At 43.5% G+C, this 25,875-nt stretch overlaps 1 protein-coding gene across 3 annotated transcripts in view; it reads left to right on the top strand.

Annotated features, from left to right (window-relative positions):
• Window positions 1-20,575, top strand: part of arfgef3 (ARFGEF family member 3) — a 47,592-nt gene extending 27,017 nt beyond the window's left edge. Inside the window, exons 23-42 of one of the 3 annotated variants that reach the window (XM_030442932.1) lie at window positions 1,093-1,226; window positions 1,581-1,726; window positions 1,824-2,003; window positions 2,088-2,229; window positions 2,331-2,453; window positions 2,620-2,723; window positions 2,879-3,023; window positions 3,123-3,251; window positions 3,361-3,537; window positions 4,455-4,569; window positions 5,005-5,107; window positions 8,664-8,795; window positions 9,093-9,223; window positions 9,932-9,940; window positions 10,176-10,394; window positions 10,490-10,661; window positions 11,326-11,427; window positions 11,938-12,320; window positions 12,587-13,073; window positions 13,619-20,575. In XM_030442932.1, coding sequence (XP_030298792.1) covers window positions 1,093-1,226; window positions 1,581-1,726; window positions 1,824-2,003; window positions 2,088-2,229; window positions 2,331-2,453; window positions 2,620-2,723; window positions 2,879-3,023; window positions 3,123-3,251; window positions 3,361-3,537; window positions 4,455-4,569; window positions 5,005-5,107; window positions 8,664-8,795; window positions 9,093-9,223; window positions 9,932-9,940; window positions 10,176-10,394; window positions 10,490-10,661; window positions 11,326-11,427; window positions 11,938-12,320; window positions 12,587-13,073; window positions 13,619-13,810 — 3,325 coding nt within the window. In that variant the 3' untranslated portion in view covers window positions 13,811-20,575. The remainder of the gene's footprint in view (window positions 1-1,092; window positions 1,227-1,580; window positions 1,727-1,823; window positions 2,004-2,087; window positions 2,230-2,330; window positions 2,454-2,619; window positions 2,724-2,878; window positions 3,024-3,122; window positions 3,252-3,360; window positions 3,538-4,454; window positions 4,570-5,004; window positions 5,108-8,663; window positions 8,796-9,092; window positions 9,224-9,931; window positions 9,941-10,175; window positions 10,395-10,489; window positions 10,662-11,325; window positions 11,428-11,937; window positions 12,321-12,586; window positions 13,074-13,618) is intronic. The other 2 variants (XM_030442934.1, XM_030442935.1) reach the window with 2 other exon arrangements.
• The last annotated feature ends 5,300 nt before the right edge of the window (window positions 20,576-25,875 follow it).

The following is a 25,875-nucleotide window of genomic DNA, read 5'->3' as shown; positions in this document are numbered from 1 at the left end:
TCACAAATAGTGTGTTTAGTGTGTGGACTGTAAAGATGAGAGCAACCTGATCCTTAAACCCTGATCAGCCTGTTAAATTATCAGGCAGCATGACGGTGAAGCTTCATGAATTTCACTGACATGTGGCACTCTGCAGGAGGTTCTGCTGTCGTGGATCACGTTGATGTGTAACAGCCACAAGATGGCAGCAGAGGTGTTTTTGTTTCTTTGCTCTTGTAAGATCTTCTTTGTTTTTTAGAATTTACGATTATGGAATAAAGTAAAATAAAGACATTTTTGGGAGGCGAGAGCGTTTAGAGACATCATCAGCTCAAAGTCCTCTCAAGTTTAGAAATATGATTGCATGTGTGTTTAAAGTGTGTGTGCCAACAGTTCTGCAGTTATTAAAGTTTATTCCCTGGGGCACACACACACACACACACACACACACACACACGCACACACACACTGCTGCAGTATATGTGCGGTGTGTGTGTGTGTGTGTGTGTGTTCATTCCAAGGATCATCTCTTATATAACAGTTATCTAGGCTGCTTTTAGGAGCGAATAAAAAAAAATGTTCCCTCTGATCTTTTGGAGCAGATGGACTGAACACATTTACAAGCTGAAAGCGGTGCCAGAACATAGTAAATACTCCTCAGCACCGGGCGGCACCAAAAAAACATCTGCTTAAAGGGCGACGCCGCTGCATTTCTGTCATGAAACTCTAAAACTTGACTCTGTTCATTGGGGTTTTTTAACCTTTTCATCAGCAGGGGATGTTTTCTCTTCACATGACATTTGTTGGCCTTTAATTTGGTGATTTTTTGGGGGCTTTACTTTCCAAATATGGGAAATGAGTAATGCAGAAAAGGTTCGCATGACGACAGAATACAAATAGACGACGTCAACAATATCAACTGCAAATCACACAACTCGTGCAACTACGCAAGAGTGCAAATGTTTATATTTTTCTATACTATAGATGGTTACTTTGGTATAACGAAACACCTTCCCATTACTCTGTGTGTGTGTGTGTGTGTGTGTGTGTGTGTGTGTGTGTGTGTGTGTGTGTGTGTGTGTGTGTGTGTGTGTGTGTGTGTGTGTGTTCCAGGTTGTTTGAGGAAGCAGCAACCAAACTGAACCTGGTCGGTCTGGTGGGTTTCTTGCAGCAGCTCAGGAAAGCTTCTCAGTCGCAGCTCTTTGACTCTATTACTGAAACTGGAGACTATTCACTGGCAATGCCAGGTACACACACACACACACACACACACACACACACTCACAGATACACACCTGTCATCACCTTCACTGCTTCAGTGAACACATTAATTTCCTCGCTCCTTACTTAGCTTAACTGTCACCAGCAACCTTCAAGTCTCCAAGTATTTTGAAATCATCTGACTCTCAAAACCTGATGTTTGCTCTGATAACATCTGGTTATATGATATATACTGTATGTATATTGCTGGTTAAAGAAGTTAAGAGGGTTCAGTTGCTTCCACCAATGACAGATTTAGAAACCCAGAATCTTTCAGTAGATGAAGTAGACTTGAAGAAGAGTTTTATTCGAGCCTTTTTGTTCCCTCTGTGTGCCTGCAGGAGAGGCCAAGTCAACGCTGGAGCGACGCAGCGCCCTCCATCTCTTCCGTCTGGGCGAGGCCATGCTGCGGATCGTCCGGAACAAGAACCGACCTCTGCTCCACATGATGAGGGCCTGGAGCGTGGTGGCTCCACATCTGGTGGAGGTGAGGAAGCGTCAGTCTGAAACTCGGGTCGGGATGTGTGAGTGACATCGCTGGAGGCATTTTATACTTTGTTTTTCACATACTGCTTTTTTTGCAGGCGTCGTGTCACAAAGAGCGCCACGTATCCCAGAAGGCCGTCTCCTTCATCCACGATGTCCTGACGGAGGTGCTGACGAGCTGGGCGGAGCTTCCACACTTCCACTTCAACGAGGCGCTGTTCAGGCCCTTTGAGCACATCATGCAGCTGGAGCTCTGTGACGAGGACGTACAGGATCAGGTCAACTTAGATTCTCCTGAAATCAAAGTTTCACGCTTTATTTGCATCATTCAGCAAATCACTCATACTTCAATCTGGCTGCAGGTGGTGACATCGATAGGCGAGCTGGTGGAGATGTGTTCTCCTCAGATCCTGTCCGGATGGAGGCCTCTGTTCAGCGCTCTGAGGACCGTCCACAGCAGCAAGACCGACACTAAAGACTACCTGCTGGGAGAATACTCCATGGGTACGTGGTCCAAACCAGTACACGCTTTTCTGAACAAAACAACATTCGTCTCAACTCCTTCCTCCTTTCCTCCGACCCCTCCTTCACATTCTCTCCTCCAGGGAAGTCCCAGGCTCCAGTGTTCGATGTGTTTGAGGCTTTCATCAACACTGACAACATCCAGGTTTTTGCCAATGCGGCCACCGACTACATCATGTGTCTCATGAAGTTCGTCAAAGGATTAGGTTCGTCTCACTTTTCTGTTTCAGTTTGAAATGTTACTTTTACAATCCTTCAGTTCATTGTGAATAAATGTCAAGGAGTTTCTGCATCATTTGTTCCCACTTGATCTGTACTTAATGATAATATACTGTAGTATGATTCCCTGTGTGATGTCTGTTCTGTGTGTAGGAGAGGTGGACTATAAGGAGATTGGAGACTGTGTCCATGTGTCGGGTTACAGCTCCACTGACCTCTGCCTTCCTGCTCTCGATTACCTTCGTAAATGTTCTCAGGTAAGATCCCCGTGTTAAACCTGGGTCGTCACACTCTGGCAGTGAGTCCTGTGAGGGTAAAAACTCTCCCAAAACTCTTAAAACAAGAGTTTAAGATTAAAGATAAAAAGTTCCTGATCTGTGACTTAATGAAGCCGTGTTGCCTTGATTGACAGCTGCTGGCAAAGATCTACAAGATGCCGTCCAAGCCGGTGTTCCTGGGGGCGCGGCTCGCCAGCCTGCCAATGAGGTCACAGGAACGCTCCATCAGCACAGAGGATGGGATGGACTGCATCCTGCAGGAGTTTGATGATGACACAGGTGATGTGTTGGTCCCTTTTTCTTTAACTTCTCTCTTCTATAGTCGGCATCAGTCCTCTCCTCCAGTCTAACACTGTCTGCTCTCTGTGCGTCCTGCAGGTCTGATCCAGGTGTGGATTTTGTTGCTGGAGCAGCTCACAGCAGCGGTGTCAAACTGTCCTCGCCAGCACCAACCGCCAACACTGGAGCTGCTCTTCACTCTGCTCAGAGAGGTCACCAATGTACCAGGTAACACACACACCTTGACATGAAACGCAAGCAACAAAGAAGTTTTTTTCCAACCCAACACGGAAGCACAAAACAAAAATAAAAACTAAAATGTGTGCCCTCCCTGCAGGTCCGGGGTTTGCCATCTTCTCTGTCATCCAGCTGCTGCTTCCTGTGATGTCACTGTGGCTGCAGCGTAGCCACGGTGACCACTCCTACTGGGATGTGGCGGCTGCAAACTTCAAACACGCCATCGGGCTGTGCTGCGAGCTGGTGGTGGAGCATGTCAACAGTTTCATACACTCAGGTGTGTGTGTGTGTGTGTGTGTGTGTGTGTGTGTGTGTGTGTGTGTGTGTGTGTGTGTGTGATGATGTTTGAATGTTTCACTCAGAACCATTCAGACTTTGTTTGATTGCTCAACTGAAGCAGGAAGTGTCGGATGTGTTCTCGAGTCTCCCACAGTCAACAGAGCGCCACTCTCATCCTCACCACTTCCTTTCCTGCAGTTTTCCTTCTCGGACATGAAGTGGTTGTAGTTTTCTCTTCTTTGATTACCTTGATTGCGATTTTGAGGAAGCTGAGAGGTGTTTCTTGGTCGCTGAGCATGTTGGAGAACACAGTGTCCTTAAAAAAGAAAAAAAAGGACTATACAGTACAAACAAAATGTGACGCAGATGAACAAAAACAGCCGGCTGACTGTCCTTGTGTGACGTCCTTTTTGAGACGAGCTGTGAATGTAGAATATGTCGGGTTAGCAGTGCTAAGCCGTCCTTTTAAGAAGGTCAAAGTTCCCTAATGCTCCAATATTTTGGAACACTTTCCTGTGACCGCTGTTGCCCCCAATTTTTTTTTGTCTCCACACTGTAGTTTGGGCTCGTTTCAGCTGAGATTTGGTGCAGTTATTTACACGAACCACAGAAAGAAATGACAGGAAGGAAAGAAAGATGAAGAAAGGGTAAAAAGGAAGGAAGGGAAATACACATGTGATCTGTGCTGTAACAGATGTGATGACCTGTTATTGTTTGTTAGTGTAAAACCTGCTGCGACGCTCTGATGTGAAGTAGAGCGTGTCTGATGACTTGTTGTTCCACTGTCCGCCTCTTTAGTCAAATTAAATCGTGGCCACTCCTCTCATGTGGTAACAGCCTACGTTGTGTTGTTGTGGTGTGTTTGCGTGTGTGTGTCTGTGTGTGTGTGTGTGTTCCTGTCTCACGTTATTTCAGATATCGGTTACGAGTCTCTGATCAACCTGATGTTGAAGGATCTGTTCAAGCTCCTGGTGGCCTGTGTGTCCGAACCGGCAGAGACCATCTCCAGAGTGGGCTGCTCCTGCATCAGGTGACCGCACACAACTCCTCGTCTTCCTCGCCATCCCACGGAGATCCAGGGAGACAGAGACTCCTGCATTCAATGTGGTTTAAATCAAAAATAGAATAACTTTTGGGGTTGCACATTTAGGATCCTAAAAGCAAACACTGATTTAGTACGTTGACTAAACAACAAAATAAGACTCTTTGCTGCATGTCACAAATGTAAACAGCTCCTTCCTTTCTGGAACTCTGTTTAGGTGCTTTTTGGCCGGTGGGATGCCTTTTAAATAAATAATAATCTTACGATGGTTGAGCACAAAGCGGTCACTGACTGTCAGACATTTTTAAAGTTCTTCAGAAGGAAACATTGAGCTTGCAGCTGAGCGCCAGAAAGTTTAAATAACTAACCGGTTGTTGGTGTTGAATTATGCTCAAGTGAATATTTTGGTTCTTCTCTCTGCAGGTACGTTCTGGTCACAGTGGGTCCGGTGTTCACAGAGGAGATGTGGAGGTTGGCCTGCTGCGCTCTGCAGGACGCTTTCTCTGCTACGTTAGAGCCTGTCAAGGTACACAAACACACATTCATCCACACGCAATTGCATGCAAATACCAAGTGGTGTATAGAGCTGTGTGCAGATAAGAACATGAACACGTATAGAATATGGAAGCACTCTCTCACACACTCAACAGGCCCGTTCGCTGGAGTAAACCACATAATCCATCCCCAATCTGAAGCTGGTGTTTGGGACAGAAGTAATCTAAAAGCCTTTGCTGTTAATACTGTCAACATGCTGACAGTCCACGTTAAGCTTGACAACCCCAGTTAACCTCACACACACACACACACACCCCGACACACTGACTCCTGCAGCTGTGAGCAGCAACTGTTTGTCCCCCGACTGTGTCAGGGCTTTGTTGTGTTCCACCTCTCTTCTCTGTTAAACTGATTAAACTGGGAGGGAAAATAAACAACGCTGCCTCAAAGCCTCCTGACCTTCTGCTGTATGACGGCAAACGGCTGAACCTGACTTTAGTTTACAAAAAACAATGTGATTTAACTTTAGCTTTGAGGGAGAGAATTAAATATATGATATAAAAAAGTGTACTTTCCCTTTAAGACCATATATGTGCGCTAGATATTCTGTTGATTTTGATAATGTGGAGTCAGTGCTTGAGAGCTATGGAAGCAAACGGTTTTCTTACCTTCTCTTCAGTGATTAGTAATTAGTTACACATTCATTTGTAAATCAGTGGAATTATAACTTTGAAACTGAGCAACAAACTGAGATTATTTCTATGTTTTTCTTTATTACAACAACGTTTCTGAAGTGGACTTTTGTTGAGCTGTACAGCTGAGCTGGGTGCACACACTGCCTGCAGAACCTCACTTCTTGCTAACAATAGGCAACTGAGTAAGCCATTGCAAGATCTCAAGACAATTCAAACCTCTACAATGACGTAAAGAAGCTCTTTTAATACGTAGGATACCTAATTAATGATTATTTGTTATAAGCATGGCGGGCAGAGTGACACACTGTGCAGGAGGTCAGTCAGTTCAGAGACTCTGGGTGTGAAGAGTAAAGAAAGATTATCCTGGCAAAAAACATCTTCATCTGATTTTAACACATAACCACCAGACAGACAACAGTTGAATTCCCTATATCACAATTTTGCATCTGAACAATACGACAGCTGTTTGCTTTTGGCCCTGTGTGTGTGTGTGTGTGTGTGTGTGTTTGTGTGTGTGTGCGTGCATGTGTTGGAGGGTGTAATCATTTCAAAAGCGAAGCTCTGATGGAAGAACTTGCTGAGTGCATGCAATCATTTCCCAGCCTGCTCCGCTTTAGAGAAATGAGGAGACCTGTGCTCATTTGCTGATGACGGCACCTCCTGCTGCGTTGATGTGGCGTTTTAGTGCCGTGGGACATCACAGATTTAGAGAGTAGAGCCTCATCGGGAATCCAACCCCCGCTGTTCCATTTCAGCTACACAGAGAGAGAGAAGGACTCCCAACCTTGGCTGAGTGTGTGTGTGTGTGTGTGTGTGTGTGTGTGTGTGTGTGTGTGTGTGTGTGTGTGTGTGTGTGTGTGTGTGTGTGTGTGTGTGTGTGCGTGTGTGTGGAGGTGACATCGGCAGGCGTTTTATTCGCGGATGCTGTGTGTTCCTGCAGTTTGGATTCAGCTGCCTGACTGACTGCAGCTAAGCAGCTTTACAGCTTAGAGCCACATCTGTGTTTGCGTGTGTTTTAGAGAAGTGATGATGATGGTGATGGTGATCTTCCCGCCATTGATGGATTTTCTTTGCTGGCCTCCAGAAAAAAATGATTTTAGGACTATAAGAGAGCAGATGAGTTGTGCTTCTTTGGTCCTTAATGTCCTCAGAAGCGTCGGCTTCTCTGTGAAGCAGTTTGTGCTGGAATAATTATAATTCCTTACATATGCGCAACGACACTAAAGATGATTAAACAAAGCCTGGATGTAAACTCTGGATATTTCATCTCTACAATGCACAGTGTTTGAGTTTTTAAGGGCTTGAAATCAGTTTAATATATAGAATATATAGAAATCTCAACGTATGGCTTAAGATGCTCTTAGTGACAAAATCTGTTACATAAACAAAATGACTGCATGTCTGTCAATGTGACTGTTGTGCATGTTGGGGCTCAAGTTATTGTTTAACATTGCATCATCATATTCATATAGATCGTATGGATGTTTACGTAACGTAAGAAATGTCCTGGTTATCAAAATTGTTCTGCAGATGGAAGAAAACAAATGTCACATCATCATCATCATCATCATCATCATCATCACCATGATAGAATCATTAATCATAATTGTGTTATTTTTACTGACTTTCTGACTCTGTGATGATGCCATTTATTTATTTTTGATTTAAGATGCAGTCACAAAACTTTATAGGTGTGTAGTTGAGATCAAATAAAGGAGGAGTTGGAGCATGGGCGAGAAACAGTCATGAAACTTTACAGGTGAATAGTTAAAGGGTCTCTCCTTTCATTATTTAATGTTAGCGAACATCTGCGTCCACGTCACATCCGACCTGAGTTCCCCACAAAGAAATCCATGGTCCTGCGCAGTGTAACACAACTTCAACAAATCATCCACAGGCGTGCACAAACAACAAGAGAGAGGGAGGAGGTCTCATTTTTGGATGGTTTGACGATGGGTGTGGTCTGCAGATGACCAGTTGCCAGAAGATCACACATAGATTTATGATTCATCATAAGTAGGAAGACAAAATATATTTATTCTAATCCATCTGGAGGTCCACAGGAGTCAACACGACTCCTCTCTTACTGTCAGGGGTTGACAGAACCAGATTTAATTTACCTTGTGGGCTCAGTCCTCTACCTTTCTTTTCCCTAAAGTTGCTCAACTGGAGCAACAACTGGATAAAATATTTTTGATGGAGTGCCGTTTCTTCATCCAACCACCTGTTGAGAAAATCTAGAATTGTCAGGTGTGATAGCTTGATGTGCTCTGGGGAGACTGTATGATAAAATACATTGGTGTAACTGAAATAATTCATTCCAATAATCTGTAAAGTGCTGTGCAGAAGAGTTTGTAGGTCACGGGATGTCCTTGACATAAAGCTTAGAGCATGACATCAATCCTTAACGTGTAGCTTATGCTTTCAGACACGTAAACACATGACCTCTGACTGGATTTGTACAAAAGCTGAATTTATTCAAAGCAATGCATTCAGGTCACATCCACTAAGATGGACATACAGCATTAAACTATATAATGCAGGATGAAGACTACATGTAGTCTGATACTGGATTCACCAGCAGAATGACTCCATGTGCACCGTGCGCTGTATGTTTTCTGTTTTCAGTTTTTTATATGTGTTTAGGTCAATTCATGCCGTCCGTTGAATAAATGTGTGACACCCAACAGATTTGTCTCTTTGTGTTTTGAACCCTGATGACGACCTATACTTTTTTCAATATAAACTTAAACTTACAATCGAGCTACGTTTGCAGTAGTTTGATGCACTCTTAATTTGCAGTGGAAACATGAAATATTTCTGAAAGGACAATAAAATGGAACTTGGTGCAGATCACTGTTAACATCTCGGCGTCTTTCTGTGTCTCTGCAGAACCTTCTGGCGTGTTTCCACAGCGGCTCCGACAGTTTCTCTGGAGACGCCTGTGAGGTGAAGGTGGCAGCTCCGTCCCACTCTCCTTCCGCTGAGGCCGAGTACTGGAGGATCAAAGCGATGGCTCAGCAGGTCAGTGTGGCTTAAATATTGTATGATGACCAAGACCACTTGGACCAAGTGTGCTTCATGTGCTGCAGAGTGAGACTGTGAAGATGTCCGGCTGTGGGCAAGTCTTATTTAAGGTTTTACTTCACTGGGCTGCGTTACTGTTGCTTCAAGCTATAATCCAAACTTCAAATGTTTGTTGTCTCATTTAAAAATAAATGTGTGGGCAAGAAGTTAACAAAGATCAATAAAAGTTTGTGGATTAACTGCAAGTGCTGCTGGACCAGGAGAGCTCATTGACGTGTGGTCTTTGTGTCCCAGGTCTTTATGTTGGACACCCAGTGCTCTCCAAAGACGCCCAACAACAAGGAGGGCTTCGAGCACGCTCAGTCCTGCGTTCTCATCATCGAGCTGCCATCTGACCAGCAGTCCAACGGACACACTCAGAAGAGGTAGACAAAGACACACACAGGAGCATGTCCAACATGTCTGAAAACTGAAACAACTGTTCGCTGCTCTAATCAACACCAATCATGTTGCGAGGGTTCCCATGCGTCCTGGAAAAACTGGAAAGTCTTGAAACAGTTGACCAGTTTTCCAGTCATTGAAAATGAGAGAAAACGCAGAATATCCTGGAAAATCTTGTGTTGTCCTGAAAAATTTCAACTCTCCAAAATTACGGAATACAGAATGTTTAGTGGTGTACTGTGTAGTGTTATATAAAAAGTAGATTTTTCTTAAAAGGAAAGCAGTTTGTTTTAAGGACTTCGTGTTGCTCTTGATGAAAGCAAAACTTCCAGCAGCCTTTTGATAACACACAGTAATGCGTAATAGAAAAAGCATTGGTGTTATGAATTGATTAATTAAGGAACATATTGGTGTAAGGACACACTCCCTGTCTGTCGTACCAGCTAGACACTGAACATTTTCTCTAACTGGCCTGATTGTTTGTGCAGAATAAAAGAAAGCACACAGTTTTCCTTACATTTGTACATTTTAGGGTATTTTACAGACGCTTCTGTCCGAAGCGATAACAACACGCTGGCTTGACCCCGGAGCCAACCTCCTTCGATGTACAGTTAGTCTTCTGTAAGACTGACTCTAGAACTCTAACTCTCACTAACTTTGTTCTTCTTTTCTTTCTGCTGCCATGGTTACAGGAAAATTGGGTAAGGCTGTCTGTAACATCAGTGATGTTTTGTGTGTAAGATGTAGCAGTGTGAAAAGTTCCGACATACAGTACAGCTCACACATAAGGAAGTGACCTGATTATAGGATAGCAGCAGTACATATATATTTATCATGGCCTTAATAAGGATTTTTTCTTGAGCCGGGACTTTCTTTATCCATTTTAAAACCTTATCAGCGTGATTTGACCGCTGTCCTCGTTTCTGAATCCTGCAGAATCCCGTTCCGGACCATCGTTGTGAGCCTTCTGTCCCACCAGGTCCTGCTCCAAAACCTGTACGACATCCTGCTGGAGGAGTTCGTCAAGCAGCCCGAAGGTCACGAGAGGGTCACGCCCGTGACCTCTGACCCCAGCAGAACCACAGCAGGCTTCCTGCGCTACATCTCCATGACCAATTTAGCCATAATCCTGGATCTGCTGCTGGACTCTTACAGGTGACTGCAACAAGAAAGTCATACATGCAGAGAGCTGTGAAACGACTGGTTGGTGATGATAAACCAATCAAATCTCTTGATCTCTTCCTCTGCAGGACAGCGCGGGACTTTGACACCCGGCCCGGTCTGAAGTATCTACTGATGAAGGTGTCGGGTGTTTGTGGAGCGGCTAATCTTTACCGTCAGTCTGCCATGAGCTTCAACCTGTACTTCCAGGCCCTGCTGTGTGCCACGCTGAGCCAAGCTGACAGCATGACCGCACAGCAGGTAGAAACCCATCATCCAAACTCTGCAGTTATTATGTCGCAGCGCCAACAACAGCTGTGGCCACAAGCATTACTTCATGTTTGCTGCTTGTCCGTTCGTTCTTCCCGTTCCTGTTGCCAAACGACAGACGCAGCAACTAGATTGTGGAAAAAGTGGAACATCTAGCAACCAAAGAGCAGGATATCGTTCTTAGGAGTTGGTGGAGAACAAACCAGACTGTACTGACATCCTTTATAAGGCTATAATATGTCCAACATGCATGTTTATCAGCTTAAGAAATAATTTTATGCAGCTTCAAGTTAGTCGTAGCTTTTGTTCTTTATTTAAATAATGATCCAAATATAACAAATATGTTTTTTCAGTTCTGCTTTTGTGTTTTTGATAGGTGTAATGGGAGAAGTTCAGTGCAGTTACCTTTTATGTTTGAAACAAACGCATCAGAAAAATAATACATTAAAATTGACTCATTAATATTTTTTTTTTTATCCAATAATCTGCTCACCTTCACAACCATCCAGTGCCCACCTACTGAAGTCACAGCCATCGCACATTAACGTCTTAGTAACATCAGCAACAGATTAGCAAGCACTTTCAGGATGAAACCACAAACGAGTCATCAGCAATCAAAACTCTTCCACAATTTGAATATTTGGTTGTTTTCCAGGTGAAGAGGATCCTGTACGAGGAGGAGGAGGGGAGCTCTGACTCCTCCCACCCCGGCTCGGCTTCATCAGAGGATGAAGACATCTTTGAAGAAACAGCACAGGTGATGTGCGCAAACATGCACACACATGGCCTGGATAGGTTTTAGCATTAAACTGACTTGATCAGGGTTAGAAAAACATCTTGTTTTTGGATTAATATAACTGTTTTCAACACCACAAACATGGCTGAAAAATGTCCTGCCGTCTCATTAAAAAACCTCCTGTTGTTTCATGCTTTAAAAGGTTGAAACGTCGTGGTCGGTGTCAAAAAAACTCCACCGCCGTCCCCTCTGCATCCCGACATGAACGTCAGCTTATGTACATGTAATGTGAATGTGATGTGAAAGATATTGTTTTATGTCACAGCTGGACAGGTGACCTCCCATTGAACCACAGATACGGAAAAAACAACAATAAGAGATTTATCAGGATTAGTCATCCTTCTAGTCTGTTGTCCATCTCTCTCAGCAGAGGGCTTCCTGAACTTTTCACCCCCCTAATGTAATGAGGAAGATTCATTAGTCATGTTGTTGTCACGATCAAAAAATCCACTCTGCGTTTCCTCCTCTCAGGTCAGCCCCCCTCGTGGCCGGGATAAGCGCCATCACTGGAGAGCTCCCATCCCGTCTCTCAGCGTGCAGCCGCTGGGCAGCGCTGACTGGGCCTGGCTGGTCAAACGCCTCTACAAGCTGTGCATGGATCTGTGCAACAGCTACATCCAAATGCACCGGGACCTGGAGAGCACGCTGGAGGACATGGCACTGCTGAGAGCAGGAGCAGGAGGAGATCACTCCTTCTTCATTCCTTTCTTCCAGTCTGAGACCTCCACCCCGACGTCAGCGGGCGGGCTCTCGGCGAGGGGGACGCCATCGGAGGAGGGCGGGTACAGGTGTCAGACGGCAGACGTGAGCACAGCATCACCAGGGGACACGCCCACTCCCAGCCCAGGATACAGGTCTGCCTTGAACAACACTTATCCCCTAATAAAACACTTCAGTCTTCATTACATTACAGTTATAAGCCTCAAGATGGATGGATGTAAACATGACTGGTGCGTGGAGGCAAACTGTACAGCTATAAGGTTGTAATTCTAGTTATTCTTTGTTCAGATGTAAAATGGACTGTAGGGTTCGTCTGTCTTCTCTTGTTCAGTGTTAGATACTCTCTCAGTCTGTGGAGTCATCTGTGTGGTTAAAACAAACAGTTCCTCTCTATTCGCAGCTGTACAGGCAGTCTGCCCCACCACTTTCGGACCGGAGGTGAGAGGAGGGACTCCAGCCTCGCAGGAAGTTCAGTAGGAGGAGTTCCTGGCAGCGCCATACCGGGAAGGAGAAAGGAATGGTGGGAAAGTGCAGGAAACAAACTGTACACAATCGCCACTGACAAAACCATCAGCAAGCTGATGATGGAGTACAAACGCAGGAAACAGCAGCAGCAGCAGCAGCCACAGCAGAGCCACGTCAACCTGTTCATGAAGGAGCAGGGCCGGGCGGCGGGACCAGGAGGAGGCGTCGGGGAGAGGCGGGGCCCCGTGGAGCCGCAAAGACCCCCACAGAGGCCCCAACATCTAGTGGACCAGCAGGGCCCCCCTCTGAGGCACTCAGTCAGTGCTGGTCCTGAGGTCCTGAGGCAGGAGAAGAGACCACGGTCAGGATCCACCATCAGCTCCCACAGCATCTCACTGAGGGACTCTGAGGCTCAGATACAGGTACACAGTGTGGGGAGTCAATTTACTGTCACACAAGCTAACAACATTAACATCTTTATAAAACAGACATTTACAATAGCTGACTTTTTTAAGGGGCAAGCTTAAGAAACTGATGATTTTAGTTCAAAGTTATAGTTATTAACGAGAAGACCTCTGTTGTTTGTTTTGAAGATACTCTAAATACACAACTCAACAAGGTTCCCAACAATGTTCAAAGAGCCGGAGGAATCTGTTATATTGTACAAGGTAACCGTGCTTCATTTGGAGAGTCAGAGAGTGAGGAAAGAAGTGGGCTCTCCTCCCGTCGGTAACTGTGTCTGGAGCGAAGCAGGATGTGACTCCGGGTGTTTATTCCTCCAGCAGGTCCGGCTCTGAGCAGCAGCCCTCAACCTCCACTCTGCTTAGCTTTTTGTTTTGTTTTGTTTCAACTGAGGGAACTCGAGGGGCTGAAATGACATATTGTCCAATTAAATTCAAATGCTTTTTTATAACAATAGCACCTCACATGTATAGTCATGTGTGTCTGTGTCCCTCTCTGTTTGCAGGCGTGGACCAACATGGTGTTGACGCTCCTCAATCAGGTCCTGCTCCTGTCAGATTCCTCCTTCCTGGCGCTCCAGCCGGCGCTCTACCCCTGCCTCAGCCAGCTGTCCTGTCACGTGACGGATGCTCGCGTACGCCAGGCGCTGCGCGAGTGGCTGGGCCGCGTCGGCAGACTCTATGACATCATTCTGTGACACTGCAGCGGAGAAAAATGCCAAAAAGCCCCTAAAGAATAATGCAGTCCGTCTGTCAGTGAAGGATGTAAACAGATGAAAGACTTGGCTGCTGTGAGTTAGAACAATGACGGTTTGATTGGCCAGCTGAGAGAAATGGCAGACTGTGACATCATAATGTCACAGCGGGGCTGATGTTAGATGATGTGACATGTGGAATCTGTGACACTTTTTGAAAAACGGGGAGAACATTGGGGAACATCATGCGACATTGAATTGGAGGATTTGATTGGTCGATGCAAGAGTCAGTATGTGAAGGATTCTCTGTGTGTGATGGAAAAGATTTGATAGTGAGCGTCAGAGTTTTGTGTCTTGCTCTTCAGTTACAGTTGGTCATCTCCACACAGACAAAAGCATTCAAGTATGAAACCGCATCAACATCATTTTCAGAGGGACCCTGTAGAGTTTTCTGGTCGCCATGTCAGTACGCTACTTCTGATAACTGGCGGTGAGTTCAGTAACACAACGTGAGACTTTTACGGCTGTTTGTTCGTTAGCGGTGTCACCATCAACTCCGATAATCGATTCCCGATACTGTCAGAGATCCTTTATTGAGTGGTTGGGGAAGAGCTCTACTCTGGACAGAAATGAGAAACTGAACTTGAATGTCACTTTTGTCAGATCTTCCAGAATGATGGCGTTTTTTAAATTCTTGGTGAATATTAGAGAGCTGTTGGTGTTGTGAGATATACCTTGGAACAGATCAGGTGATTGTATAACAACACTTTAGCCGTCAGTGACCTTAAAAACCTTAAAATCTAAAGTCAAGACACAAAACTTTACTCCACAGCACCACAAGTGGTCCAAAAACTCTACAGGGTTCCTTTTAGGGATTTTTATTATTATCTATCATTTATTATTGTTTTAATCTACACTGAGGCCATTATCACTACTGATTATGATAACAATAAGTCCTATGGATGGCTGCCAATTGCCTTCTTCAACAGATCATGCAAGGAGGAAAAAAGAGCTGCCTACGATTTAGCACTTAGAATTAATTTGTTGATTATTTTCTCGATTAATTGATTTGTTTGTTTGTTTGTTTGTTTGTTTGAAGTCCACAACCTAAAGATTTTCAGTTTACTGTCAATACGAATAAACATGACAGCAACAGATGACTTGCATCTAAAACCCAGTGAAAGATTAGACCAAGTGTTTAAAGTTGAAAAAGCTTAAAATACATTTATTTTTATTTATTCTACTCGTGTGTGAGGCCGCGTTACAGCCGGCAGAGACTTGTTTTGCATTCAATCCGATTTTTTTTTATGAATGTTTTTGCGCATTTTCTATATCCAGCTTTAAAATGCTCCTGCAACTGAATGTCTTAGTTAATTATTCACCTTCTGGAATGAGATCCTGTATTTAATTTAACCAAATACCACATACAGTATGTGTATTTAATATTTAATGCAGATGATATACTGCACATTATTTTTTGCTTCATGTGCGTAAATGTATTTATGTAAATGCTTTATTATTTAAAATTCGTCATGTGTCATATAGCATTGTCTTTTCTTAAGAGTTGCTTTTCATATTTTACCACTTGACACTTAGCTTTTAATTTATTTTTATTAGTTAGACTAAGTTAGTTGACATGAGCGCTGTCAGTTCAGGGCTTTGACGCTGATAACTAGTGTAAGAGTTAAAGCTGTTGGAGCTTCAAGAACTGCACAACATCATCAGTTTAAATTCATTTCACATCCTTTGCCGTCCCAGATACTTACCTTCTTCTTTAACAATCGACAAAATGCAGCTTTCTACACATAAAGATCCAACTAAAGATTATATTCTTATTCATTTCTCTTTCTTTAGTCCATTAGATGTCTGAAAATCTATCTAGATTCATCAGAGCTGAAGGTCATATCTTCAAATGTCCTCAGCTGTCGAGAACACAAAGACATAAAAACATGTAGTGTAATAAGACAGACAGAAACAAACATGGTCACCTCTGAGGCATTTTTCGTAAGTTATTCAGACCCAAATTTCTCACTTGTATACATGAAATGTACTTAATTTATTGTCTCTCTTCGATAAAGAGAGGCATGTTTTTTTTCTGTTCACATTCTTGCTCCTCAGATGATGAACCCTGTAGGGTTCTCCTCTACTATCACCCTGACTGTTTCCCTTCCAGAGCTTTACAGTGTAACCAAAGTCTTCAGCGAGTTGTGCTCTTTAGTCCCTTAGAGACAAATCACTCTTATATGCCACCCATCAGCAGTCTGCAGTGTTCAGGCTGTTCTTGTGTCACAATACTGGCATTTCTAACTTTGATAAAATACCTTGAAAAATAACAGTATTATTTACCATTTCAAATACCACAGGAAAGACTTGACACAACATTACAGCTGTAGATTAGACTACAGTACAGCTGAGTCTGGACAGATGATGACTGAACAAACAGCTGTTTTAATGAATGAAAGGAGAGAATGTGGAAGTGTTGCTAACTTCACCAGCTCGGCCTTATTGAAGGAAGGTAGGGGAGGGAGGGAGGGAGGGAGAGAGAGAGAGAGAGGGGGGATGGTGGTGGGGGAGGGTTGTACTTGGAGCCCCTAAGAAGATTTACGCTTCTTTTTTTTTCCGTTCGGTTCGTCAACATCATTCGTCTCTCTTCACCGGCATCCTCACTGCTGTTTCATTCACTGGCTCATTTGTTCTTCATGGCCAGCAAGCAAAGTACATATATAGTCTACCACCAGAAATCAAGTCTTTATTGATGGTTTTATAAAAAGAAGAATTGTGTTGGTGAAGAACACAGTCAATCCAGTCTATGCATTATGAAGCTAAAGAGACTCTTATTAGGTTTTGGCCATTCGTCTGCCTGCTCATCCTCGTTTACAAGGCTGTTGGTTTGTTTAAATGACAAGGGTTTGTTGTTTCTGTATCATCATTAACACATAATCCACCTGCGTGATAGTCTCACCCTCTCACCTGAAGGACTGAGCAGGTTGGTTGCCGGTGCAGCACTGACAGGTGTAATGGACAGCTGTTGGACGCTGACATGTTCGGTTAGATTCAGGAGAGACTGCAGCTTCGGGTAGGTTGAGGAGGACGTTGTGGTTTGGATTAAAATAACAATGTCACTTTTTAACATTCAGTAGAATCCAGAAGATCGCCTACAGCCACAGCGAGGCTGATGTGTTTGCTATAATCCTTTTGGGCAACTTCAGTCTTCACGTTTTGCCACTGACAGGCTGAGGTTGTTATTCTAAGTGTACACATTTAACTTAAACTGACAACAAATAAGTGTTTTGCTCTATGGAGTAAGTTTGACGGTGCACCAGTGGTGTTCACATTGGTTCACTACCTATTTCTGTCTTCCATCAGGCATGAAATCTCTCAGACAATGAAACCTGACTGTGGATCCAGTCAGGCACCATTTCTATCCATTTTCACGTCTCCATTGCAGACTAAAGGAATGCATAAAGTCACATTCTGTCCTGTGTTGTTGGTAGTTTGGGAAACAATCTGGTCCAAAAGTAATGCAACTTGGAAGCTAAAGGTGGGAATAAAGTTGTCTAAGTCCACTTTAACATTTGACAACAGACGTGCCGTCACACTGAAATAACATCGGAAAACAGAATCTGAGATATCTGGGTTGAAACATTTTTTGCCCCAATTCCTGCGAGGAAATCTATCTTGCAGGGTCAGTCTTTGCACTTTCGTTCCAAAAAGTAGTAATTTCCGACGGACCAACAGCATTAGCATGTCTCGCCTGTCCGTCCCGTGCTGTCTCTGCTGTCCCTCAGCCCCTCAGCCCCTCCCGGAGTCCCTGACCCGTCCCCGTTTGTACCCATTCACTGCAGTTTTAGGGCGAGCAGCGAGTGGACAGATGTTGTCGGCCATCAGTGTGATCAGCAGCAGTAAAGGGAGGATTTAGTTGGTGTTAAGTCCATGACAGCAAAAAAAAAAAAAAAAGGAAAAAAAAGCAGCAGACTAATGTGTTAGTGTCATGCAACAATTCTCTGGTTGTGTTGGTTTCTACTTTGCCAGGTTTTCATTCACTCTGGTGATTATCCTGCTTTCAGTCTGAGGGATATTGTTTCTTATGTTAACCTCCATCAGTGAGATCAATATTTTGTCTGCGCCGCTTTATTTTCACTCTTTTGCTCCTAATGTATATTTGACGTAGTGCCGCAGAGATTAAGGCGAGATTGAATCGTGAATGTAGAAGTTGTGGCGCGCTGAAGATGATCACGAGCACAAACTTCATCTGCACTCTAAAGCAGATTTGATGCACTCGGGTATAGCTCAGTACTCAAGAGAAGCTCCAAATCCGTCCATTGTCATGTGTCCCATCACCAGAGCGACTTTATGAGAGGGTCTTTGCTCCATTTTTAAGCTCTTATTGCTTCCTGATTTGTAACAGCTCTTTCTTCTGTCCCTGTGCTGCAAAACTGTAATCGCATTTCGACTAATAATATACAGTAAAAAAAATCATCTACAGTTTAGTGTCTTATTGTGCAATCTAGGGATTAATGGGACTCTGAACAGATTGAAGAGGGATGACCTAGTATACTGACTTTGCTCAGAGCTCAGACAGTTTGATAAAAAAGAATTTACTGAAAAGGTATTTAAGGAAAACTTTAGTTAAAGGTTTTGTTTAAATAATAAAATCAGTGGACTACTTTGGAGGCCTCAGTAGGTGGATGAGTACTCTGTCTGATGGTCTGGCTGCCTTGTTGGCTGGGGGACTCAGTTTGTGGTGGTGTAGTTTGCTGGGAGGCTGAGCGACAGTCTGAGTGCGTAGGAGTGGAAGCAAAGCAGCTTTGACTGCGTTGTCCTGTTGTCTGACACTGACAGAGAGAGAATATACATGACCCAGACATCTGACACAGTTTTTTCTAAGTTCACATGACAGTACGAGCCGTTGAAACATATAGAACCAGAGAAATAAAAGAGACTACAGAGCTGCAGACGGATCTGTCTCTCTCAAAAACACATATTTAGAAATGTTCTTGACAGAGATACTTCAGTCAGGTTTTAACAATGTTCAGGAACCAAGATGTTGTTGGAATGTAAGCAGTATAAAAAGATAAGCCGCTGAGGACGTCTGCTCTGAGCAGGACAGAAATAACTTCAGACTCAAAAGATCCTGTCTAAGAGTGAGAAAGAGAAAAAACAAAAACAAGATGGGACCATCCCCGTGCTCAGATACTTCTGTATCTTTTGTCAGACTGCGGCTCGGTGGAGTTAAAGTGTCCACCGGGTTCTGTGCAGACATCTCACCTCACTGCTCTGTTGATGGTACCAGTGATGTTCTCGGTGGTTTTAATCAGCAGCTGTAGAGCCTTCCTGTCCTCGGCTGTACATCACGGCAGACCGGATGATGTGAGTCAGAGTTAGTTTCTGTTACGCCTCTGTAAGAGTTGATGAGAACTTGGTGTGGGAAATTAACCTTCTTTAATTTCCGTATGCAGTAAAGCTGTGTCATTAGAAGCTGTACTGCTTGGAGACAGTTGGTACATTATTGTAATTGTCCCGATCTTCTGGGATGTGTCTGCTGAATCACTGTTGTTGTATCACGTCTTGTGTGACTCTGAGGGAGCTCTCCAAAGCCTGACAGAAAGTCTATACATTTTTTTACTGAACGCCTGCATTATAATTGGAAATTCATCTCAGGTGGTCGAACAAAAGATACAACTGTGTTGCAATGTTGAAAAATGTAGGATTTAGCAGCTGTGGTGCAAAACACATGCAGGATATCTTGGTACTTTGGTACTTTGGTTCTGACCATTCGGTTTTTCAAAGTGTCTCTTGCCAGTCCTCCAACTTTATGTTATTGACATGTCAAATCACAGGTGTACCCCTTTAAACTGAACCTTGATGAAACGAGCTGTAAACGAGGATACGCAGTGGTTTTATCCATTAAAAGAACTGGTTAAAGACAGAACCCACCCAGCTTTAGTCTTTTCACCCTTGACGCCTGACAAAAGACACAGAAGTATCCTCGGCACTTGCTTATATTTTTATTAATAATTCTGTACAGTATGTAATCAGTAACAGCTGTGGTTACTCCTGTAAGCGACGACTTAAGTAACACTGGACTGGATTTTGTGTTTTCACATCACTGGACTTCACAAACTTTGTTTCCTTTTCAACTGCACCTTAGTTTAAACTTTACTCAACCAGATGAACTGGATCTTGAGCTCTGCCTACTGCACTTGATCTTGAACCGCTGACAACGTAAAGGCGAGCTGATCGTTCTGAAGTTATGTAGGTGTAAATAGATTCTTATCTCCAAAGAAGGTGTTATTGTGTTTGTGCGTACAAGCAAAGCAAACACTTTTGTGTCCCCTTGAGTCATCAGTGGGAGAGACTGAATGGTTTGTGAGTGATTTGTGGACTATAAACATGTATGACAAATCTTTCAGTATCCCTGAAGAAGAATGTACAGAAGGTCCCTGACATGAACACAGGCTTTCTGCACATTCAGGCAGTTAGTGTGACTGTTTACTTCCTTTGCTGACCTTGAATGCTCCGCAGCCGGACCGACATCAGCAGATCGGCTAATGTTGTGACTGTGATTTCTAAAAGTGTATTTTTTCTGCTTTTGATATCAAAGAAAAGCATCTGTAATCCCTCCTCCTGATGTTTCTTGACCTGCTCTGGCTTTCCTCTTTTCTTCTGAGCTCAGTCTGACAGTCGTGTAACTGCTGTTTGTTTCAAAGTGCTTTTCCAGGAGCCCTGTCTGCTCTGTGTGTTGTACAGTAAAAGCATTTTATCTCACGGGTTTGTCGTCGTGTTGTTGTGTTTCACATCTTCACAATCTATGTTTAGATGCCTCCTGCAGTAACCTGCTCCTACAGTGTCTTCTCTGAAAGTTGTTTACCTCAAAAGCAGGTCAGGGTCAGATAATGACTTCAGGGGAATGCTGAGTAACTATGGGAGTAAATCATATCATGTTAGAATTCATTTAAATCTAGTAAATGCAGTGACTTTAGTTTTTCAACTTTCTAGTCCTTTCTTCGAGTTTTTACTGAAGTTCTAAAAGTATTAAAAAAGTAGCAGTACAGGTTAATCTCCTGCACTTTGGTGTGATCAAGCAATCATTTGGGTTTATAATAGAACGGTCAAACAAGATACTCAGATTAGTTTATTTCAACACAGCTGTGCATTTTGAGAGAGAAGAAGAAGAAGGAGGTAGAGGATGAAGATGAAAAAAGGGAAGAGGAGGATGACGCTGCTGTGAACCATCTCCCAGCATGTGTGGCTAAATCCTCCCATCAGGACCAGTGACGTCTCTCCTCGCAGCTGGACACCCGGACTGTCTGCTGCCCTCATTTCTTCCTCCCTCCTCCCCCTCTCAGTTGTTATTTCAGGCTGATCACTTCAGCTCTGCGGTCAGTGTCTCTCTGAGCTCACAGCGGACTCCTCGTCTCTCTGTCCATCATCGTACAGCACCTCCTCTGAGCGCTCTCGGCCCCTGCAGCCTCAGGGCTCCGGCTGGGCTTCAGATCCTCCACTCATCCACCATGCGGTCTCTGATGGATAGCAGCTGGATGAAGTTCGGACCGGCCGGCCGGGACTCCCTGGACTGGTCCCCCGGACCCTCGGCTCTGCCGTCCACTGACAGATTACCGGTGAGTTTGTTCAAATCCAACAGGTGTGTTGGGACTATTGTTTATTAATTTTAAAAAAAGAGACACTAGAGGTGAACAGGGTTGAACATTTTTAAGGATATATCTCTTTTTCATCACTCCGTATATCATTCATCTTCAGAATATTGTATTCCCAAAAAGCATGATGAAAGTTGATCATTTTTAAATTGCTGCTCACAGTATTTTCTGATTAACGAACACAGTTCTCAAGGAGAAACCTTCCGAATATAGAAAGGCGTATAAGTGGAATGTTTGGTGTATGCAAGTGATGCTGAAGTTGCTATTTGTGGCCGGAGTATGAGTAAAAAAATAACCTACTTTTGAGCAGTTCCATAATATATGTGTATATAAAGCAATATATACTGACAATGATATGAATTTATGATATTTTATGTTTAAATATACAAAATATGATTTGAAGCAAAATAACTCAAGATAACTTAACATGCACTTAAGTTAGAAAGAAAAGAAAGTAAGTGTTTTAATAGAGCAGAGAAGCAAAAAAACAAAAAACAAATAAGAAGTTTCCAGACGTGTTCACAGTCGGATGCTTTTGTCTCTTATATATTTTATAGGCTTCACAGTGAACTAGTATATTACACATTTTTGTAGCATTTTTCAACGTTACAAAGGTTGCAACAAAACCAGGTGTGATAATAATAATAAAATACAAATATGGGCTTGCAGATGCACCTGGCTTCATCAGCATATCAACAAAATGATGGCATTTGTCCAATGAGATTATATAACACGGTAAATACCAGATAAACTCCTTATCTGATTGTTGAATATTGGAGGTAATCACGAGGATGATGGAGTTAAACAAATATTTTTTTTTCTCTTTTATATTGCAACTAAATAAGTGTGATTCGGAAAGTATGTTTTCAAGCGTACAATCCCAGAGATGCATCTTCAGCTGTGTCTTTTTTCATATTTCCAGGTGGTTTATGTTTGAAATATTCAGTGTTAGTGTGACTCTTTGCTCAAACATCCACAGCAAAATGTAACACTACGTCTTCATTTTAGTTTTTCATTCTTTCAATTTACGAAGCGTTTAAACTCATTCAGTGTTTGTGTGCTCACATTAACCATCCGCCGCTTTGATGGTTCTGATTAATTCCTGCAAAGCGGCCAAACAGATGTTTGACTCACAGCACCCTCTGTTGGACAGATGTTGTCTGAATACCAACTGATTCAGTATTCTTTACCACTAAATGTGATTTTTGAAGTTTCCGTATTTACAGCCAACATCTCATCATGGTACCTAGAGTGGAATTGATCTATTCTCAGTGTATAATACATTTAATTTGTGTTTGACGACAGGGCCAGAGCTCAGGTGAGGCCATCATCAGCACAGGAGCCATGACCTACATCGGCATAGCAACCGTCTCTTTCTTCCTGCTCTTCATCAGTTTCCTCGGCTTCCTGATGTGGCGCCGCAGGCGTGGCTTCAGCTTTGACAGCAAACTGGGACTGGCCAACGTGATCGCCCTGGAAGACCTGCAGGACCCGGAGAGGAACTGTGAGCTGCTGTCGTCCATCCGTCGCAGTCGGAGGGAGCACCAACTCCCCAGCTCCAGCTCCGAGCAGGACGTGACGGACGGCGTGTTCCTCATGGTCTACCTGCCCTCGCCGTATGAACAGACGCTTACCAGGATTGCCAGAGCTGCCAGCACGAGCAGCTCCAAGGACGTGGAGCTGCTGCCTCCCAGTCCTGGACCAGAGACGGGCAGCAGAGAGGAGGAAGAAGACAGGAGGCTGAACGACAAAGCAGTCATAGAGGAAGAAATTAAAGACTGAATCAGGCAGAATAAGAAACGAGACACGGGACGATGAGAACATATCCAATGAATTCCTCCTGAGGAAATCATCAAATCATCTTTACTACAAAAGACTCTCCTGTACATCAAACTAGATCTTGAGAGAAACAAAACTGGCAATAAAAGGCTGTCATCACCAGCCTGTCCTGCGGCACCAGCACCTCTTTGTAGATCTGTGTAGATTTTTGGACGTGGATTGACGGGATGGGATCCAGAACAAATCTCCTGTCTTCAAACCTCCCGCTGGATGTTATCCTCAGTTATTCTTCTTCTAACAGTGAAGCTCACTGCTGCAGAGAACTGTTTCTTGTTGTTAGATGTCTTCTTCAAGATGATGATCTTTTGCAGGGATTAAACCTCTGATTTTCTAGTGACAGTCCACTAAGAGCCCCGTCGGTACCCTGCTGCCCTGCACCATCCTGCAGAATGTACAGTAAAATGAGTGAAGAGGGTGCAGAACAGACTGAGTGTATTTAATGTGATATTTTACAGAATACATCATAAGTCATAAATAACCTGAAAGGACAGTGTCACTTGTTGTTTTCTTTACACATAACATTGTAAAAAATGTACATCTGTATTAAAGTCATTCTATTTTTTACTCTCACAATGTGCATTTCATCCATAACGAAGCTGTAGCGTCTTTCTAGAGTTGTATTTTCCCCCTCCGACCTCAGTCTGTCATGGAAGTGGAGAGCAGTGAATATTTATTTTGTAATACGATATTTGTGTAGGTTCACACATTGTGTCTCATTGGTTGACTTCTGGATACAATGACTGACAATAAAGTGAGGAATTCTTGAGTTCTGCAGTTCACTCTCAGTTGCGTTATAGCATTTTACAATATTTTTTCTCTTACACGTCCAGTGTTGGTCATGAACTCGTTCATATTTTGTGCGAACGTGAACTGAACGTACTGTATTCTGCCTGATGAACGTTATTGTGAACGCGTTCATTCTGGCGTTTGTGAACGGCGCGTTCTCACAGTTTAACTTTGTTCAAGACAGTGCCAGATTTCCATCGAGCCTTCCAGGCGAAAACCGGCTAAAACACGCCGTGAACAGTAATATGTAGCGGAAAAACACCCAGTCTGGCTGTTGTGTATAAAAAGGACGCTGGACGAGAGGTTTGAGCAACTCGCTTTACTTTCGATCAAAACGAAACTGAACTATTTCAGACAGAAACAGCTGCATACCAAACATGCAGTGAGGCATTACCAAACGAGCACAGATGAATTCGTCCTGAACGGACACAACACTGGCAACACCAGCCACCACAGAGTCGCACCGCGCATGCGTCATCAATGTGCTAAGCATGGAGGCAAAAACAAATGAAGGCTTCACATCTATTTTTTTTATTGTGATATATCTAAAAAGTTTTGGAGTGATGTTGAATCTCATTTTTTTTATGCTGCTCTCTGTCCATTCTCTGACCCTTAAACATGTTATTTGCTGTTAACCCAGAAGATAATGCTCTTGAACAGATGATGAACTTTGTTATCCGCAAAATGTTTTATTCACAAACAAAAATTGCAAAATCACTACCTAAATTTGCTCCTTTTCTCCTGGAACTGAGCTCTTTGCTTAAATCTCTGATTTTGTTAAATAACAAAAAAAGTAATACCTTACTGAGTCATTATGAAAAGTTTTTCCCTGAAGCCACTGTCTGAACTATCCATTTATGTATTATTTTATTTTTCCCTTTCTTCTTTTTCTTTTTTTAAAAATTATTTATTTATTTGCTTATTTATGTATTTTATTTTTAATTTGAACTCTAAAGCACCCGGCGAGCCTTTCAAGGTCTGTGCAAGTGAATGAAAAATCAAAAGACACGGCAACGGTGAGCCAAAACAGATCCTCTACCACCCAAATTGCATTAATGGCGTACAGTAGCGGCTCCGTTGTCTTCATCTCCCAGCTGCAGCTGGACAACCTGGTGTTGCAGAATATTGTGGGAGAACTGCAGTTTCAGTGTTAAAACTGATGAAATAATAGCTGTCTGTGGTTCTATATGGGCTGTGGCAATAATTCAGAAAAATAATAGCTCGCATCAATATATTGAAAAAAAAAAGAACTATGAACTAGTTCATTTTTGGAACTGTGAACTTAACTAGTTCATTTTAAAATTTGCGAACTGAACTTTGAACTAGTTCGTGTAGAAAGTGAACTTTCCCAACACTGTACACCAGTGATGTGCACAAGGGGGGGGGGGGGGGGGGCAGGGGGGGCAGTCGCCCCCCCTCGTTGCCCAATTGTTGAAAAACGCGCGCTAAAGTGCCCTCCTGAGAGCCAAAACGCGCGCTAAAGTGCCCTCCTGAGAGCCCAAAAAGCATGCTGAAGTGCCCACTTGGTTGGCAAAACACACTAAACTGCCCCCTTGGCTGGTTAAAACATGATAAACTGCCCTCTTGGGAGCCAAAACGCGCGCTAAAGCGCCCTCTTGGGAGTCAAAACGCACAATAAAGCGCCCTCTTGGGAGCCAAAACGCGCACTAAAGCGTCCTCTTGCGAGCCAAAACGCGCGCTAAAGTGCCCTTCTTTTCGCCCCTGCCCTTCAAAAAGTGCGCACGCCACTGCTGTACACGTCACCAAAACAAAGGCATTGTATGA

The sequence above is a fragment of the Sparus aurata genome, chromosome 15 (genome assembly GCF_900880675.1).
Source record: "Sparus aurata chromosome 15, fSpaAur1.1, whole genome shotgun sequence".
In the NCBI taxonomy this organism is placed as follows: Eukaryota; Metazoa; Chordata; class Actinopteri; order Spariformes; family Sparidae; genus Sparus; species Sparus aurata.
This window is presented reverse-complemented; position numbering and strand designations above follow the sequence as displayed.